General features: G+C 51.9%; 1 protein-coding gene across 4 annotated transcripts; it reads right to left on the bottom strand.

Annotated features, from left to right (window-relative positions):
* Positions 1–3138: 3138 nt before the first annotated feature.
* On the bottom strand, positions 3139–18579 carry LOC142312416 (uncharacterized). 4 transcript variants are annotated; one of them, XM_075351353.1, is made up of 3 exons: positions 18207–18579; positions 18010–18123; positions 3139–4206 (listed from the first exon to the last, which is right to left on the bottom strand). In XM_075351353.1, exons 1-3 carry the CDS (start codon positions 18337–18339, stop codon positions 3434–3436), a joined length of 1020 nt encoding a protein of 339 aa, XP_075207468.1. In that variant the 5' UTR covers positions 18340–18579; the 3' UTR covers positions 3139–3433. The 4 variants fall into 4 exon arrangements, with proteins under 4 accessions (XP_075207468.1, XP_075207467.1, XP_075207470.1 ...); XM_075351352.1 differs by having other exon boundaries at positions 3139–4209; XM_075351355.1 differs by lacking the exon at positions 18207–18579 and adding an exon at positions 5053–5186 and having other exon boundaries at positions 18010–18093.
* Positions 18580–18592: the final 13 nt, after the last annotated feature.

Raw genomic sequence — 18592 nt, forward strand, 5'->3', positions numbered from 1 at the left:
TAATTTTAATACAAAATTAAAATCACTACTTATTTAGTTTTTATTTAATTCTAATTATATTGAAGGCACTGGGGGCTGCCATCTTGGATTTGGTGTTTGTAAGGACAGATACTCACCTCCTTTATGGCAGCCCCCTGTGCATAGACTCTGATAGTCGGGCTCCCACCCAATTTAGTAACATTAGAGAAGGCGTCTGCTGTGACCTGGATGCGCCCCCTGGGCTGTCCAGATCAAAGCAGAGGGAGGAGATCGGCGCCATCATTGTGGAGCACACAGCGTATGCTGTTTGCTCCACTTTACCCCTGTCAACCACCGGGATGTGTGAGCACGGGGTGCCAGGCTGCCTCCCCTCCCCCCGCCGCTACTGTCTCCAATGACACCCCCTCCCCCCCACTTTACCCAGCCCCGCTATCCTCCCCCTCCGCCGCTGCCGGCCTGCATGTAGCAGAGCTGTGTGTGTTTGTGTGCAAGTGCATGCAGAGCATGTGAGTACCAGCGCCCCTCCCCCCACCACCGCCGCTGCTACTGTCTCCAATACTCCAATGACACCAGCTCCACTCTCCTTGCTGCAGCCGCTGCAGCATGCAGAGCAGTGAGTGAGTACCTGCGCCCCTCCCCCGCCGCTGCTGCTACCATCTCCAATGACAACCCTCGCTTCCTCCCCTGTGCCGTGTATCTAATCCTCTCCTGTGTAATACTGCCTGCTGAGCTATACCTAATCCTATCCTGTGTGATACTGTCTGCTGAGCTGTGTATCTAATCCTCTCCTGTGTGATACTGTATGCTGAGCCATGTATCTAATCCTATCCTCTGTGGTACCATCTGCTGAGCTGTGTATTTAATCCTATCCTGTGTGATATTGTCTGCTGAGCCATGCATCTAATCCTGTCCTGTGTGATAGCGTCTGCTGAGCTGTGTATCTAATCCTATCCTGTGTGATACTGTCCGCTGAGCTGGGTATCTAATCCTCTCCTGTGTAATACTGTCTGCTGAGTCATGTATCTAATCCTATCCTGTGTGATACGTGTTTGGTGAGCTGTGTATCTAATCCTATCCTGTGTGATACTGTCTGCTCAGCTGTGTATCTAATCCTATCCTGTGTGATACGTGTTTCGTGAGGCGTGTATCTAATCCTGTCCTGTGTGGAACCGTCTGCTGAGCTGTATCTAATCCTATCCTGTTGATACTCCTGCTGTCCTTGGTGACACTTTAGACATTTCTGGTCACCAACAAAATGGTTATCCTTTGGAAACCCTCAGATTGGGAGGGGGAGGTGACATCACACACAGGAGAGCAGACTCCGCCCACTTTACTGCAGCTGTAATCCAGGCTATTTCTACAGTTTCTGTAGGATTTCAGCAGCTGCTTCCTCTAGTGTTTAAGAGTGGAAAATATCAAACTTTTTTTTTTTATTTTGCTCAATTAAAAACAAATAATATTTAAACAAAACATTAAAACTTTACATTTTTTCAGTTATTAAAATGTTTTTGTTTTTTTTTGGACGATACCTTCCCGTTAAGATTCTATTGAACTGCTTAAGAAGGATGCCGCAGAGCTGGGGTCGTAGAGCTCACTCTTTCACGATCAGTTATCGCTGAGGGTTGTGGGATCTCACATCCTGAAAGTTCATTTTGGGGACATTAGGGACACTTCCAAAAGTTTTGGTACTGGATTATATTTAGAAAATTCACTAATCCGCGGGTCTCCACTGTTTTAGTAAATAACAAAAGGCAGCCACAGATTTGTGATAAGCACTATTTAAGGGGAAATTCATCTAACTCATTGCGCAAGAACTATTGTGTAAAAGTCACACATTTTGTGCAAACTGTTCAAACATTTAGTGAGTTTTGACATTTTTTTGTCTGAAATGTAAGAGAAGTTTAGTGAAAGAGGGTGGTGCCTGAAACGGTCAGACAGATTCACAATGATTTGTGCACTTTTAAATTATACAATTTTGATAGTAACAGTAAAATATTACAATACAATTTGTTAACCAATTACCATATTTTTCGGATTTTAAGACACACCCTACCCCCCAAAACAAAATTGTGTACAAAAGGAGGGGGGTGCGTCATAGTCCTGATGTGACTGTGACTGGAGGGGCGGTGGTGGAGGAGTGGGTCACAGGAGGCAGAAACCAGGGCTAACAGTGTACCCGCATAACAAAAGTGAATATTCACTGCTCCCCTCACCCATAATCCAGTCTACCTCAACGCACTGAAGCGAGCATCGAGAGATGAGCGGGTTTATGAGCATGCGGAGCAGTGAATATTTATTCATTAATAGCAGGCACACATGATCACTCAGCCACCAGCTAACTGCTGCAACTCGGTGATCACGTGTTTTTTATTAGAGAATGAATATTCACTGCTCCACACACCCATAATCCTAGGTGTGGGGAGCAGTGAATATTCCGGCAGCCGACGTCTGCGTGTACCTGTAGGTGCATGGTAGTTACGTCATGCGATGTGCCGCTTATACACTGAAGTCACTTGCTGGCATCAAAGACAACACCGCACACTGGGGGAGCAGAGACATGATGAGTATAATCAGTTGTTTTTTTTATGTCTGCAGCGTGATGAGAAACATATATACTAGAATGACGGCAGGGGCAGACATATCATTGGTGCAACTTGCAGCCCAAGAGGTAAGGGGGCCCATTTCCACCTCTAAATTAGGTATAAATGTGCATTATGATGAGCTATTGGACTTCAAATGGGCCCAATTACTGTTCTTGCACAGGGACCCTCTTCTGTCTGTGTCCACAAGTGGATGAAGGACATATATATAACAAGATCAAATCATATATACCAGGATAAGGGACATAAACTCCCGAATGCGCCCAGGGTAAGATCATATATACCAGGATGGCCCCATGAGGAGGGCCATTTATACAAGGATGGGGTCCTATATATCAGGATGAGAGCCATAGAAACCAACATGAGAGCCATATATACCAGGATGGGGATCATGTATACCATTATGGGACAAAGATGGGGAACATATATGCCAGGATGAGGGATATATACACCAGGAAGAGAGAAACATAACTGGAAGGGGCCCAAAATGGGGGGCATTAGTACAGAATCAGGGGGAATATTACCCCTATAACCATGTCAGCAGCAGGTTCTCCCTCACAACAGTGCGTCATGACTACATATTTTGTTTCAATTTATGGTCATAATAATACAGTAAGTTTAAAAAGAAAATGGTGTTTTCCCTGACCAATTCTTACTTGAGCAATTGATTTTAGGATAAAACCCTTTGACTCACGGTACATCATGATGCCTTCTCCCATGTGACTCATCTGACAACAGGACCTGATTAATGATAAAAACATTTGCCAAATTCTGAATGCAAAAATGTCTCCTCTACTGTGTGGGTTTTCTCATGGTCAACAAGAATTGTTTTACCAATTAAACATTTCAAATGTTCACAACATGAAAAAGGTTCCTCCCCTGTGCAGCTTCTTCAGATGTTTAACGAGATCTGATTTCTTAAAATAACATTTTCCACACTCTGAACATAAAAATGGCTTCTCCTCTGTATGATATCTTTGATGCGAAACAAGAGCAGTTTTCTGAATAAAACATTTCCCACATTCCAAGCAGAAAAATGGCTTCTCTCCTGTGTGAGATCTTTGATGCCTAACAAGATCTGTTTTCTGAATAAAACATTTCCCACACTCTGAACATGAAAATGGCTTCTCTCCTGTGTGAAATCTTTGATGCCTAACAAGTTCTGATTTCCAAGTAAAACATTTCCCACATTCCAGGCATGAAAATGGCTTGTCCCTTATATGAGATCTTTGATGCGAAACAAGAGCAGTTTTCTGAATAAAACATTTCCCACATTCCAAGCATGAAAATGGCTTCTCCCCTGTATGAGATCTTTGATGCCTAACAAGATCTGATTTCTGAATAAAACATTTCCCACACTCTGAACATGAAAATGGCTTCTCTCCTGTGTGAATTTTCTGATGTCTAACAAAGCTTGATTTCTGAATAAAACATTTCCCACACGTTGAAGATGAAAATGGCTTCTCTCCTGTGGAAGCCGTTTCATGTTCCACATCCCTTCTGTAACTTTTATTTTGCTTACAGTTCTGTTGGACTTGCTCCTCATATGTATCACGTGTGATACTTTCATCATGTGTTATAAATTCTGAAGATATTAGATTTCCATCTGAATTCCCAATACAGTCATCTGCTAAAAATAAACACAATGTTATTATTTTTTTAATGAGATCTTGAAAGTATAATTATTTTTAAAAACCATAACATCAGAAATTAAATTAGGAAAAAATGTATTCTGAATCTGTTGTCCAATTTTGGCATCTAAAGGCCGCTTTACACACAACAATATTGCTAATAATCTCATTAGCAATATGACACGCCCAGATCGTTGCTACGATTTGCCGAGATCGCTCATAGGTCGTTTTGTAGCAGTGTGAGGGCCAGGGAGGACTGGTAGGCCCAGGAGGTGGATCCACTGGACCGAGCACCCCACCTGGAGGGCAGGGTACACGGTAGCTGGAGCACTAGCGTGGCAAGAATGGGAAGAACCAGGTCACCAGGGTCATGGTGTCCCATAGGACAGTACAGGAACAGGTGCAGGTATCAGGAAGCAAAGGCAGGACCAGGTCACTAGGGTCACAAGCGATGATCAGGCCACGCCCACATGGAAAGGCCAGTCTTATATACCCAGCACAGCCTCAGGTCATTTCCTGTTGCAGCAGTGCTGGGCCTATAAGACCAGGTCAGTGGGCGCGGCCCGGTCCTATACAAAAACATGTGTCTAAGACTCAGAGTCAGACTCCTGAGACCTGGAACAGGACTCAGGGGAGCAAGAACGGGAGCAGCAGGCGTGACCGCTGGACCAGTGAGCAAGGAGCGATGATGCGATGGCGAGACTGGATCAGTGAGCACGAAGCGGTGCAATGCAGGTGCGACCGGATCAGTGGGTACGGAGCGGTGCTTGGATGGAGAAACCGGCTAAGTAGGTAAGGAGCGTTGCTGGGACACCGGAAGCGCGACAAGCAGTCACACGTACCCATCTCACAAACGACGCAACATTGTTCAGCGATATATTGTTTGACCAATGCGGTCGTGTGGACACCGTCACAAAGCATTCCTCCCAACGATTCCGGCAACGACAGAAGCGTATAATTGTCCATAGCATACACCCTGGCGTGTGATTGGCAGGAGTACGATGGAAACACAGATTAAAACAGACAGGAAACACAGATTAATACAGATAAGACAAATTGCAAACTCACAGAAATAAACAGTGAGAGATTAAGGAGAAAAGCAAGAGCAGGAAGGCAGCAACAAAAAGACAACAAGGGTTAATACCACAACAGTTCACAGTAATAATGCACAACAACCACCCGTAAGTCTGGATCACAACACCTCACCAGACCAGTATAGGTAACCTATAGATGGCATTAATGGAATAGCCCAGCCAGCTTATATAGGAGGGGAGATAATGATACTGGCTTCCCGCAGCATTTGGTCAAATACACTAACTAACAACCCAGCAGAAGTTAACTCTTGCTAGCCTACCTAAATCTGTGGTTTGATGCCTGTGTCTCCCTGCACTGCTCACAGACATCAGAGAAGTTAGCAGGCAGAGTGTAGCTTCCACATATCCTGACACTGCCTTGACAGTGGAATAAACTGCAAACATCTGTGACATTGATCCACAACATAAACAATTTTAAAGAGATTTTTTAAAAAAGACGAAAATAAAATAGTTATAAAGACAGATGGTGGAAATTAAATGGTGATGTCCAGGACTGTAACGTTGATGGCCTATTCTTAGGCTTTGTAACCAAAGCAGGTAGCAGGGTCTTGCTGTCTGTGCAGATAAACATTTGGGCTCCAATTCATCAAGACCGGCTATGTACACTGAAAAATGACATTAGGGACTGGAGTAAGATTTCTGGCATAGGGAATGGTGCAATTGTTACGAATTAAAGAAGTGGTGGCATCACACCCTTGTTCTGGCCAAGCTCTGCCCATTTTGACAAAGCTCGATAAAATTGGCGTGAACACACACACACACCAGTCTGTCTCCTCTTCTGCTTGAAACTCCTGCAATTGAGACATTTGGTCACATGACGTGATGTCAGAAAGGTCCTTAAACAGTCCTATAATTGGCATATAAACACTGGGGCCACTAGGAGAATGGGAGCTCTCTGAAATTGACCAGTTTGCTCTGCCTTTCCCCTAATGCCAGTCCTGCATGACAGCCTGTGTCCTGTTCAGTTCATTTAGACTTCTGCAATTAAACCTTTGGTTACATCATGCCCAGGGCCAGATTAAGGTTGGTGGGGGCCCCTAGGCAGAAAATCTGGTGGGGGCCCCATAACGTTAACATTTTTAGCCATAACAGTAGAGCACGAACTGTAGCATTTAGATATAAATCCAATGAACATGTATCTTATCCTGTTCTGCCACATTCAGATTTACAGTACTACAATACACATACAGTCCAGGATAACTCACAGCTGTCCACTTACACACAGAAAGTAGAGTTAAGGCTGCTTTACACATTTCGATCTCGTATGCGATCGCACCTGCCCCCATCGTATGTGCGGAACAGACAATTTGTTGCCCGTGTCGCACAAACGATTAACCCCCGTCACACGTACTTACCTTTCAAATGACCTCGCTGTGGGCGGCGAACATCCACTTCCTGAAGTGGGAGGGACGTTTGGAGTCACAGCGACGTCACACAGCGGCCGGCCAATAGAAGCGGAGGGGCGGAGATGAGCGGGACGTAAACATCCCGCCCACCTCCTTCCTTCCGCATTGCCGGCGGGACGCAGGTAAGCTGTGTTCATCGTTCCCGGGGTGTCACACGGTGCGACGTGTGCTGCTTCAAGAACGATGAACAACCGGACGTTCAATTTTTAAAAATGAACGACGTGTATCTGATCAACGTTTTAATGCACAATCAGGGTCGCTCGTAGCTGTCACACACTACAATATCACTAACGATGCCGGATGTGCGTCACTTACGACGTGACCCCTCCGACACATCGTTAGATGTAGTGTGTAAAGCCCGCTTTACTCACATATTTTTTATTGATCCCAATGTTAAGGCAGCCAGGACCGGCTCCAGGTTTTTGTGGCCTCCGGGTGAAAGAGTCTCAGTGGACCCCATCCACACACAGACACGCACATACACATACAGGCATACGTACATATACATATTTAAAGACAAATTCAGAAAAATACATATAAACAGACAAATATATGCACAGTCATATACCATGACATACATGCAGACGCAGACGCATTAGGGCTTATGCGCACGTTGTGTAATTCCATGCATTTACGCTGCGTATAGCACTGCAGTGTAAATGCATGCGTCCTGCGTCCCCTGCACAATCTATGTAGATTGTGCATGATACGTGCACACGTTGCTTTTATGAACGCAGCGATTTGGGTGCTAAAATGTTGACCCAAATCTGTGCGTTCATAAAATGAGCATGTCAATTATTCCGTGCGCTATACATGCAGCTCCCACTCTGTCTATGGTGGGGGCAGCAGCCATAGCGCATGAAATCGGCTTTTTTTGTACAGAAAAACTGCATCCATTATGCAGTGTTTCTGCAGCGATTTGACGCGCACATGTGCTGTCAAATCGCTGCAGAATATTCAGCAGTTACGTGTGCATGAGCCCTTACAGGTATTAATATGGGGAAGTCGCCAGCAGCCTCACTCACCTCTCCCGCTTGTTTCCGTCCAGCTCCTTCAGGACATGTGGCTGTTTCACGATGGCTGTCACTAACACACATGACTGCACACTGACAGCACTGCTGTATATACATCACAGGAGGGGCTGGGGGCTACAATATATACATTACAGGAGGGGCAGGGGCATAGACGTTACTGGAGTGGCAAACAGCTCTGGTGGTGTACTCATTACTGGGAAGGGTGACATAGCGCTCTGGGGAACCCATATAGTTCTGGGGGGGTGGGCGCACAGACTGCTCTAATTCATATATACACACACAGTACTGCTTCTTACACACACAGCTCTGACACACACACACACACACACACACACACACACACTACAATGCACCCCCCATCACCCCCTATACACACACACACACACACACAATACAATGCACCCCCCATTATCCCTCCCCCCACACACACACACACACAATACAATGCACCCCCCATTACCCCTCCCCCCACACACACACAAAATACAATGCACCCCCCATTACCCCTCCCCCCCACGCACACACAATACAATGCACTCCCCATTACCCCTCCCCCCCACACACACACACACACAATACAATGCACCCCCCATTACCCCTCCCCCCCACACCCACACAATACAATGCACCCCCCATTACCCCTCCCCCCCACACACACACACACACAATACAATGCACCCCCCATTACCCCTCCCCCCCACACACACACACACACACACACAATACAATGCACCCCCCATTACCCCTCCCCCCCACACACACACACACACACACACAATACAATGCACCCCTCATTACCCCTCCCCACATACACACACACACACAATACAATGTACCCCTCATTACCTCTCCCCACACACACACGCAATACAATGCACCCCTCATTACCTCTCCCCACACACACAATACAATGCACCCCTCATGACCCCTCCCCCCACACACAATACACCCTCCATTACCCCTCCCCCCACACACAATACAGTGCACCCTCCATTACCCCTCCCCCCACACACAATACAGTGCACCCTCCATTACCCCTCCCCCCACACACAATACAATGCACCCTCCATTACTTCTCCCCCCACACACAATACAATGCACCCTCCATTACCCCTCCCCCCACATACAATACAACCCTCATCACCCCCTACACACACAAATTACACTGCCCTATCCCTACACACTCCTGCCTCCCCCCCTCCCTCGGAATACAGTACTCCTCCTCTGCCTGTCACAGAGCTGTGTTCCTTCACAAATGTTCCGCGTTGTGTCCTCTGCCCCTCCTTACTCATCCCCATTAATTAAACCTGTCTCTTCAGCTCCTTCATGGAGCGCTCGCTTCCTCATGTCCCCAGTGTGGCGCCGGCAGCACTGTGATGACGTCAGCAAGGTGCTGATCTCATCACGTTGCTGCACGTCGGGGGCGGGGCCCAGTCCCGGTGCGCTGTTCAAATGTATTTACGTCTGAAAGACACAAATACATTTGAATAGGAACGGAAAGAGGAAGCTGCGGTCATCGGCTCTGCTGCGCTCCTCTGCAGTGTACATGCCGGCACACAGCAGAGCCGGCACAGCACGCTGCCTCCTGCTCCTGCTAGTGTGCCGGCATGTACACAGTGTAGAGGAGCGCAGCGGGGACAGCAGACAGCGGCCCACCACACCATGCCCCTGCTTCTAGGGGGGGAAGCTGCCCCCCCCACCCCTCGCTGGGTACGGCCGCAGCACATAGCAGGGAGCATTAGCACACCTCTGACCCCGGAAGTGCAAGCGGCCGCTGGTACTTCCGAGGTCAATCAGCGTCCTGTGCCCGCAGTTTGTTATTGCGTCTTAAAGACGCAGATGCAAATAAATAGCGGTGCCTAGTGCCAAGTATGGTGGGGGCCCCCTTAGAAGCTCTTTTGGTGGGGGCCCCTGGGCTCCAGCCCCGCCTGCCCCGCCTATAATCCGGCCCTGATCATGCCACATGACTTTGAAGTCATTGTGACGCCCTGACAAAATCAGGTTGTCAAAGAGGACTACATCTGTGACACCCTGGACCCCTGGGGTCACAGGTAACATCATACATACACACCCCCACCCCTAGTGAGGACACACCCGTCACCCGAAAGGGAGACCTGATGCCTCTATCAGGGCTAGTAGAGCACACCAGGTGGGCGGAGTCAGGCAGAAAGACACGCCCACCGAGGAGACTACTGACCTGGGGCAGGAAATACAAACGGATAGTTTTAAGTGAGAGTTGAAGTGACAGGAGGTGTAGAGGAGAAAGCTGTCTGGGACCCGGGTTGGAGCCTGGGACCCTTGAAACGTCAGGCAGGCAGATGGTGGCGGCCGCCTGCAGGAGTACCGGTTCAACGACCGGCGGAACCGTAGGGACCGGGCTATGTTGGAGCCCGCCGGACCTGAATCGGGGAGTCAACCGTTTACCGGAGCACCAAAAACCGGGTACTCAGACCCCGTCCTAGCTTGGAAACCACTGAGTGTAGGCAAATTAACTGATTGCAGTCTGGACCTCACGGGTTCATTGTCACCCAAAGACAAAGACCCGAAAGAAGGCAAAAGCCCACCGATACCGGGCGAGTGCCACCGCCAAAGGCCAAACATCCGACGGGCCAGCGCCTGCGGGCAACAGAGGGCTCCTCCGGCAGCTGAACGCCGGGGAGCGGGCTACCACTGCCCAGGCCGGGGAGCCAAACACCAAGACCAGAAGGTGCAAGGGAGAGGGACCACCACCAGCCCCACAAGGGACATAAGCAGCCGGCTGCGGGCCCCGACCATCCTCGAACTTTGGTTTACCAGTGACTCCGAATGTGATTTAATCGTGAGTACACCAGTGCCATCCGGACACGGCACGGCACCGCGGCACCTTGCACCAACATCCCATCGCTCTCCCCATCGGGCCCTGGGACACACCGCCCATACCCACGGAGGGGTTAACATCAAGGCTGCACCACCAACACGGATCCCGGGAATACCCTCCGCTCCTGCCGCAGCGGTGGTGCATCCCGTCACCACAACTCGTGGGTGGCGTCACGGCTCACCCGACACCCACCGTACTCCACCGTCCCCACTGCCTTCCCTTAATAGGGTGTCGTGGCCCCCGGTCCGGAGGCGCTCGAGCCACCGACCACCAGAGCCCAGACCTCGAGCGTCTCGGCCCTGCAGGGAGCAGCCGAGCCTTCTCAGGGCGGTACACATCTACTCTTTCTGGCGTCACGAACAGGATTCGGACAGTCCACTCACCCGTGGAAGTGCGCCTTAGAAGGATCCGTCAGCGGCATCCTGCTGAAAAACTTGAAGATCTGCCATCTTGGGCGCGAAAGTTTCCCGCTTTCATCTTCTTCCCAAAGCGAAAGAGCGCGAAGTTGAACCCCCGCCCCCTGGGAACAGGGAAGAAGAAGAGTGCAGAGAAAAGACCACGGGGGAGGCGGGTGAAGGACCTGCCTCATGTGATCGCGAAGATAAAGGGCAGGGACTCCAGGACTCTGCATCCGTTCCGTTCCTGGACCCCGTCGGTGTAGCAGCAGCATGGCCACTCCAGCAAGGCAGCCCGAGGATTCGGAGCCCGCGTCCGGAACAGCGGCGTGGATGAGAACACAGATAGCCGAGATCTGTCAGTGCCACCAGAGCCAAGTACGCCTCCTGATGGAGCAATAGATCGCAGAGGTGGAGGAGCTGGCTGCGATCGCCCGGGCCTATGAGATGGAGACCATTTTAGCGGAGCCGGTAAGTGACCCACACCCCTATGTCCCCCAGGGACTGGCCGCTGCGGCTGAGGGACCCGGTCTACCCCTGGCCCCTATACGGTCTCCTCCGTTGCCCGTATTGACCGCCGCTGCTAGTCTGCCTGGCCCACTGCCCCCTGCAATGGCAGCGGGAACTGGGACGCCGCTTAAAGATGGCCCGGAGGTTGCGACCGCTGGTGACAACGTGCCTGACGCAGAGAGAGGGATGGCTCCGGCAGTCCACCCGGCCCACAGGGAGGTGATGCCCGGCTGCGAGGAGGCTGATAGCAGTGATTCCATTCCCGACACGGAACCGGTCTCAGGGACAGAGGAGGCCGATGATAGTCTCAACGGCAGTGCCCCGGCAGCCACCTACATCCAGCGCAGCGGTGGGAATAGGTACCGAATGGCCCTTTCCCACCATGCCTGCTGCATGTTAGAGATGTTCAAGGCGGAGGTCGAGTCCGCGTCGGAGGAAGAGCTGGAGTAAAAGCTGATTGTCGATAGCCCGTTGGCTATGAAGAAACCGTCCCCGTTGGGACCCTGCTCATCGTTTGAAGTTACCGTTTGTTCCCGTTGAGACTAAGAAGAAGATTACTGGTGACCCGTTGGCTACTGAAGTGCCCGTCCCCGTTGGGACTTGTGTTGCCCCTTGCTCCCGTTTTGCCCCTGTTGCGTGAGTGACTGCTCATGGACACTACCGTGGACTTGCTGGCCACCAAAAAAACTATTGGGCTTGCAAATATTGCCCCATCCTGCCCCCTTTGACATGCCTTCCCGTTCCGCAAGCCTCCTGAGGCAGATTGGAGGTTGGACACGCAGCAGAGCAGGCTGGGGTCCGGTCACCACCGGGACCGGTGACCATCCTCCGGGGAGCCTTTGAGCAACTGCCGGGTGCGCCGCCCCGTACACGTTCCTGCCTGGGTGATCTGGCTGAGTTCCTGTTTCTGGACTGGGGAAAAGGGGTGCTGCCCGTTTCTTAGGGGCAGCATCAAGGCTAGGTTGTTTGTGTGGGAAAGGCGGAAGGACATGAACCCATTCCCGTTATTAAAGTTACATAACGTTAAAGTAAAATGCCTCCCATTATGGGAAGACCTGCAGAAATCTTATGTTTTGTATCAATGTTATTATACTTGTAATGTTTCCCGTTTTTTCACAGTTAAAAAAGAAAAAGAAAAATAAACCGAAGTTGGTCGGGCAGCCCGCGGACGGTCTGCATTAAACCAAGGGGGAATGTGACGCCCTGGACCCCAGGGGTCACAGGTAACATCATACATACACACCCCCACCCCTAGTGAGGACACACCCGTCACCCGAAAGGGAGACCTGATGCCTCCCTCAGGGCTAGTAGAGCACACCAGGTGGGCGGAGTCAGGCGGAAAGACACGCCCACCGAGGAGACTACTGTCCTGGGGCAGGAAATACAAACGGATAGTTTTAAGTGAGAGTTGAAGTGACAGGAGATGTAGAGGAGAAAGCTGTCTGGGACCCGGGTTGGAGCCTGGGACCCTTGAAACGTCAGGCAGGCAGATGGTGGTGGCTGCCTGCAGGAGTACCGGTGCAACGACCGGTGGAACCGTAGGGACCGGGCAGGGTTGGAGCCCGCCGGACCTGAACCGGGGAGTCAACCGTTTACCGGAGCACCAGAAATCGGGTACTCAGACCCCGTCCTAGCTTGGAAACCACTGAGTGTAGGCAAATTAACTGATTGCAGTCTGGACCTCACGGCTTCATTCTCACCCAAAGACCCGAAAGAAGGCAAAGCCCACCGATACCGGGTGAGTGCCACCGCCAAAGGCCAAACATCCGACGGGCCAGCGCCTGCGGGCAACAGAGGGCTCCTCCGGCAGCTGAATGCCGGGGAGCGGGCTACCACTGCCCAGGCAGGGGAGCCAAACACCAAGACCAGAAGGTGCAAGGGAGAGGGACCACCACCAGCCCCACAAGGGACATAAGCAGCCGGCTGCGGGCCCCGACCATCCTCGAACTTTGGTTTACCAGTGACTCCGAGTGTGATTTAATCGTGAGTACACCAGTGCCATCCGGGCACGGCACCGCACCGCAGCACGGTACCTTGCACCAACATCCCATCGCTCTCCCCATCAGGCGCCGGGACACACCGCCCCTACCCACGGAGGGGTTAACATCAAGGCTGCGCCACCAACACCGATCCCGAGAATACCCTCCGCTCCTGCCGCAGCGGTGGTGCATCCGTTCACCACAACCCGTGGGTGGTGTCATGGCTCACCCGATGCCCACAGTACTCCACCGTCCCCACTGCCTCCCCTTAATAGAGTGACGTGGCCCCCGATCCGGAGGCGCTCGAGCCACCGACCACCCGAGCCCGGACCTCGAGCGGCTCGGCCCGGCAGGGAGCAGCCGAGCCCTCTCAAGGCGGTACACATCCATCTTCCAGGTGCAGGACTCTCTCCTCCTTGGCCTTTCAACACAAAAACCCACACACAGGTATCCAACACCAAAAAAACCCTAGTCACCCCTCCAGGACAATAGGGACACACCAGTGGGCGGGGCAATGCAGATGGTGACGCCCACCTAGGGGTTCTGAGGTGTCAGGGGAGGGAAACATCACTATGGGGAGATAAGGTATGCACACCAGTGACTATGTAAGGGGAATACATGAAATAGCAGAAACTGCTGTGTGAATACTGACTTGAAAAATCCAATAGCTATATGCAAGAGTGAATATGTGAAAAATGGAATCTGCATTACTGCCATGAACATATGAATCAAGAGAAAAAAAGAGAAATTTAGCTACTGAATTGATCAATGCAATAGAGCCCCAACACTACGCCAAAGTATTTCTCTACGTTGGGGTCCCTAGCTTGTGTGTGTCCTCTCATGCAGTTAAAAAACTTACCGTGTATGGGAAGCCGAGACCCAGGCTATTTATGCGTATGATATGGATTGGCAATAGGTGTGGTTGGGGAGGGTTCACAAACGAAAAAATACTAACAAATAGGAATAACGTTTGGAACACCATTCTAAGTCCGAACTGGGTGCAAAAAGGGGAGGGAAACACACAGAACAGTGCTAGACAGTTGAAGTGAGAGGACGGTGAAGTGGTGGTCAGGGGTTGGAGCCCCGGACTACTGGAATACTTAACCTGACTAGGTTAGGTGGCAGACAGCAGAGCAAGGCCACAGGCGATGGAGATCCGGTTGAGGGAGACCTTAAGTGGACCGGGGCAGGGTTGTAGCCCGCCGGTGCCGACAGCGGGAATCCGGTCCGGAGGCTGTGCACAGTCAGGGTACCTGGACCCTGGAGCGAGGACGACTTCAAGCACCTTTCTAATTAACCAGCAGGGGACAAGATTCCAAGTCTTGTCCCACCGACAGCCCAGATACAGCGAGACGGAAGCCCAACGATTGGGATAGGGCGTCTGCAAGTGCCTATTAAGATCCCATCGGTCAGTTCTTGCGGGCCACAGCTCCCACAGAAAAGACACCGGGAGTGGATTTCCCAGTTTCATGCGGACTAGTCAACACACGACACAAACCAAAAGTGCAGGAGGAAGGGCCCCTGTTCTGTCAACCGGTGTGCGGGACCCGAGCACACTCCTCCGGAGGCTACCGGTTATCGGCAGTTGGTTTACTATCTGGACTCTGTGTGACTTTATTCAAACAGTGAGTACACTTGTACCACCCCACGCTCGGCTACAACCGAGCCGCTCGGGTCCGGACTCGTCGGGTGGTGGCTCGAGCGTCTCCGGACCTGGGGGCCCCGTGGTCCACTTCGATCTGAAGGGGAACTGGCGCTTTAAAAGGAGACGTAGGTGTGTGACGCCCTGGACTAGTCAGGTAGTCACAGATAGTCCCATGCACTACACCCATCCCCAATAAGGTGTCAGCAGCCAACCTAATAAACCCTGATTACCTCCCTCTGGGTTTGATGTCCACACCATGGGAGCGGAGCCTGGCGGCTGGCCACGCCCCCCCAGGAGTTCACATGCCCAGAGGCAGGAAGTTCAAGTTCAGATACGTTTGAGGAGTGAAGTGGAGAGATCTGTTTGGAGGAGGAGAGGAGTAGTAGAGAAGTGAAGTGAGGAGTAAAATCTGTCTGTGCCCTGGGTAGGAGCCCGGGCACTGTGTGACCAGGAGGCAGACGGTGGTGTCCATCTGCAGGAGCCGGGAAGACAGTCCTGGTGGAACCGTAGGTAGCCGGGACAGGGTAGTGGCCCGCTGGTACCGAACCGGGGAAGCGACTGGAAACCGGAGCACAAGTGGGGGTATTCAGAGCCTGAAACGCTGTCCCGAATCTACCGTACCCCGTTAATTAACTGATTAAGGTCTGGACTTTAGGTCCTTTCCCACCCAAAGTCACGAAAAAAGGCAACAGCCCACCGATTCCGGATAACGGCCACCGCAAAAGGCCAAGAGATCCAATGGGCCAGCGCCTGCGCGCAAAGGGCTCTCCCGACGTACACGCCGGGGAGCGGGACTCCCGTCGCTGAAGCGCAGCTGTCCAAAACATACAAAAAAGGTGCAGGAGAAGACGGACACCACCAACCGTTTGGGGACCAAAGCGACTGGCTGCGGGCACCGACTATCCACCGTTTGGTTTACCAGAGACTCCCGTGTGTTTGTCCAAGTGAGTACTACTGGGCCTGCGGGCCACGCACCCACACTGCACCACACCACGCCCAGTAACCGGCAGAGGTGGTGCTACATTCACCACAACCCGTGGGTGGCGTCACAAACTTTGAACTTAATCCAAAAACCCCACTCGACACTCCAGCCCCCTTTACAAGAGCGACGTGACCCCCGGTCCGGAGACGCTCGAGCCACCGACACACGAGCCCGGATCCGAGCGGCTCGGCTGCAGCCGAGCGCGGGGCGGTACAGGTGTACGGCTGGAGCCGTGTTTTAAGTTCATGACCCCACCCACTGGTTGTGGTAAAGGTGGACACCACCGCTGCGGTTACTGGGCACCCGGGGAGGATGTTGCGCTGGAAGATGTTAACCCCTCCATGGGTAGGGATGGTGGCCCCGGGACCTGTTGGGTGCTGTTTGATGGGTGGTGAAGGGAGGTGCGCGGCCGGAGGGCACTGTTGTACTCACGATTAGTAACACACACAAGTCTCTGGTAATCCAAGATTATGGTGGTCGGTGCCCGCAGCCGGCTGCGTCTGGTCCCCCACCCGACTGGTGGTCTGCCTTTCTCCTGCACAGTGTTGTGTGATGTGGGCTGCCTGCGCTTCAGCGACAGGGAGTCCGCTCCCCGGCCTTGTGGATGTCAGGAGAGCCCTTTGCCCGCAGACGCTGGCCCGTTGGATCTCTCTGCCTGTGCGATGGCTTTCTATCCCCCTCGTTGGGCTGTTGTCTTCAGTCGGGACTTTGGGTGGGAAAAGACCTAAAGTCCTAGCCTCAATCAGTTAATTAGCTAGTCCCCAGTGGATTCTGGACCTAGCTTCAGGGTCTGAGTACCCGCCTGTGTGCTCCGGTTTCCGGGTCAGTTCCCCGGGTCGGTACCAGCGGGCCACTACCCTGTCCCGGTCCACCACGGTTCCACCTTGCCGTCTTCCCAGCTCCTGCAGGCTAAGACCACCGTATGCCTCCTAGCCAAAGGTGCCCGGGCTCCAACCCAGACACCTGTCAGACAGCTGCAGACCTGGCACAGGCCTGCCGCTGGACTTGAACTTCAGACTCAATTCACTTGTTTTTCCTGCCTCAGGACCTGTGTACTCTTCGGTGGGCGTGTCCAACCGCCTGGGCACACCCCCTGGTGTGTCCATCAAACCCTGAGGGTGGTGACTAGGGTTTAATGTGGTTGGCTGGTGTTACCTAGTGAGGGACTGGTGTTATGCGGGGCGCTATCTGTGACTACCTGGCTAGTCCAGGGCGTCACACACTGGTATTATCCGGTCCAACCCCGCAGACTGTGCCCCATCACTCCATCCCACCAACACCTGGGCCCCGGGACAACACCTCCCCTACCCGTGGAGGGGATAACATCCTGCTGCCTCGCTCCATCAGCCCCGGGAACCCCCATACCAAGGCAGAGGTGGTGTCACCAACAATCACCGCAACCCACGGGTGGCGTCACTGACAAACCTCCCCTGTATAACTACCACCTTTTCACTTGCGGGCGACGGACGGCTGCGCGCGCCCGGGTCCGGCTGCCACTACAGCCACATCAACCGCCCGGATCCGAGCGTCTCGAGCGGCCCCCCTCCTGCTGAAGGTCAATTCCCCGCCCGCAACATCATCAAAAGTCCTTAAGCAATCAACCTTAGAATACAACTGATGGGGTCCCTAAGAGACTGGGGTTCCTAAGAAATAGCGCAGTTTAACTCCTCTTGACGCTGGCCCTGACTGTAACTAGGTCTTATTTTCAGGGAAACAGGGTATTCATGAACCCTCTGCAGGTCTTTGAGTTGCCTTCATAATGACATAGAGAAGGCACTAGAAACAAAAAGCAGAAAAAGCAGAAGCTAAGAAAATACAGCTGAAAAAACCAGAGCAGAAAGTGTAAAAATATAAACACAAAATTAGTGCAGAAAGTACATGAGTAGATATCTCTTACTGGATAGACCTGGAGGAAACACATCCTGAGGAACATCGGGGTCTTCTTGTTCATAGTCCTGTGGGAGAAGAGGACGAGGACATCTCTCTGGTGTTGTCCTCTTACTGGATAGAACTGGAGGAGACACATACAGGGGCTGAATTCATTCCTTACATACAGATAATTATAGGCCATGTGTATTTAGTCCTGTATATTACCTGGTGATGTGAGGGGCTGGGGAACCTCCATCATGACGTCCTTGTAGAGATGTTTGTGTCCTTCTAAATACTCCCACTCCTCCATGGAGAAATAGACGGTGACGTCCTGACACCTTATAGGAACCTGACACATACAATGATACCGTCACCCCCGATCCCTTCATAGCGTTACTGTATAATGTCCCAGCATTCCCAGCAGTGTCACCTCTCCAGTCAGCAGCTCAATCATCTTGTAGGTGAGTTCTAGGATCTTCTGGTCATTGATGTCCTCATGTATCGGGGGGTGAGGTGGAGGCCCCGTGATTGGGCTCAGGGGTCTTCCCCATCCCTCAGACACAGGGGCCTGACAGCGCTCACTAGAGGTCTTCTTCACTACTGTGTAGTCC

Source organism: Anomaloglossus baeobatrachus, chromosome 5, assembly GCF_048569485.1.
Source record: "Anomaloglossus baeobatrachus isolate aAnoBae1 chromosome 5, aAnoBae1.hap1, whole genome shotgun sequence".
Taxonomy (NCBI): Eukaryota; Metazoa; Chordata; class Amphibia; order Anura; family Aromobatidae; genus Anomaloglossus; species Anomaloglossus baeobatrachus.

Bases quoted from the DNA above. Each gene is read 5' to 3' on its own strand.
- LOC142312416 (XM_075351352.1), bottom strand. From the start codon at position 18,339: ATGTGTCAGGTTCCTATAAGGTGTCAGGACGTCACCGTCTATTTCTCC. The intron at 18,124-18,206 runs GTAATATACAGG...TGTCTCCTCCAG, and splicing joins CCAGCCCCTCACATCACCAG to TTCTATCCAGTAAGAGGACA. The intron at 4,210-18,009 runs GTAAGAGATATC...GTTTATTTTTAG, and splicing joins GTTTCCTCCAGGTCTATCCA to CAGATGACTGTATTGGGAAT.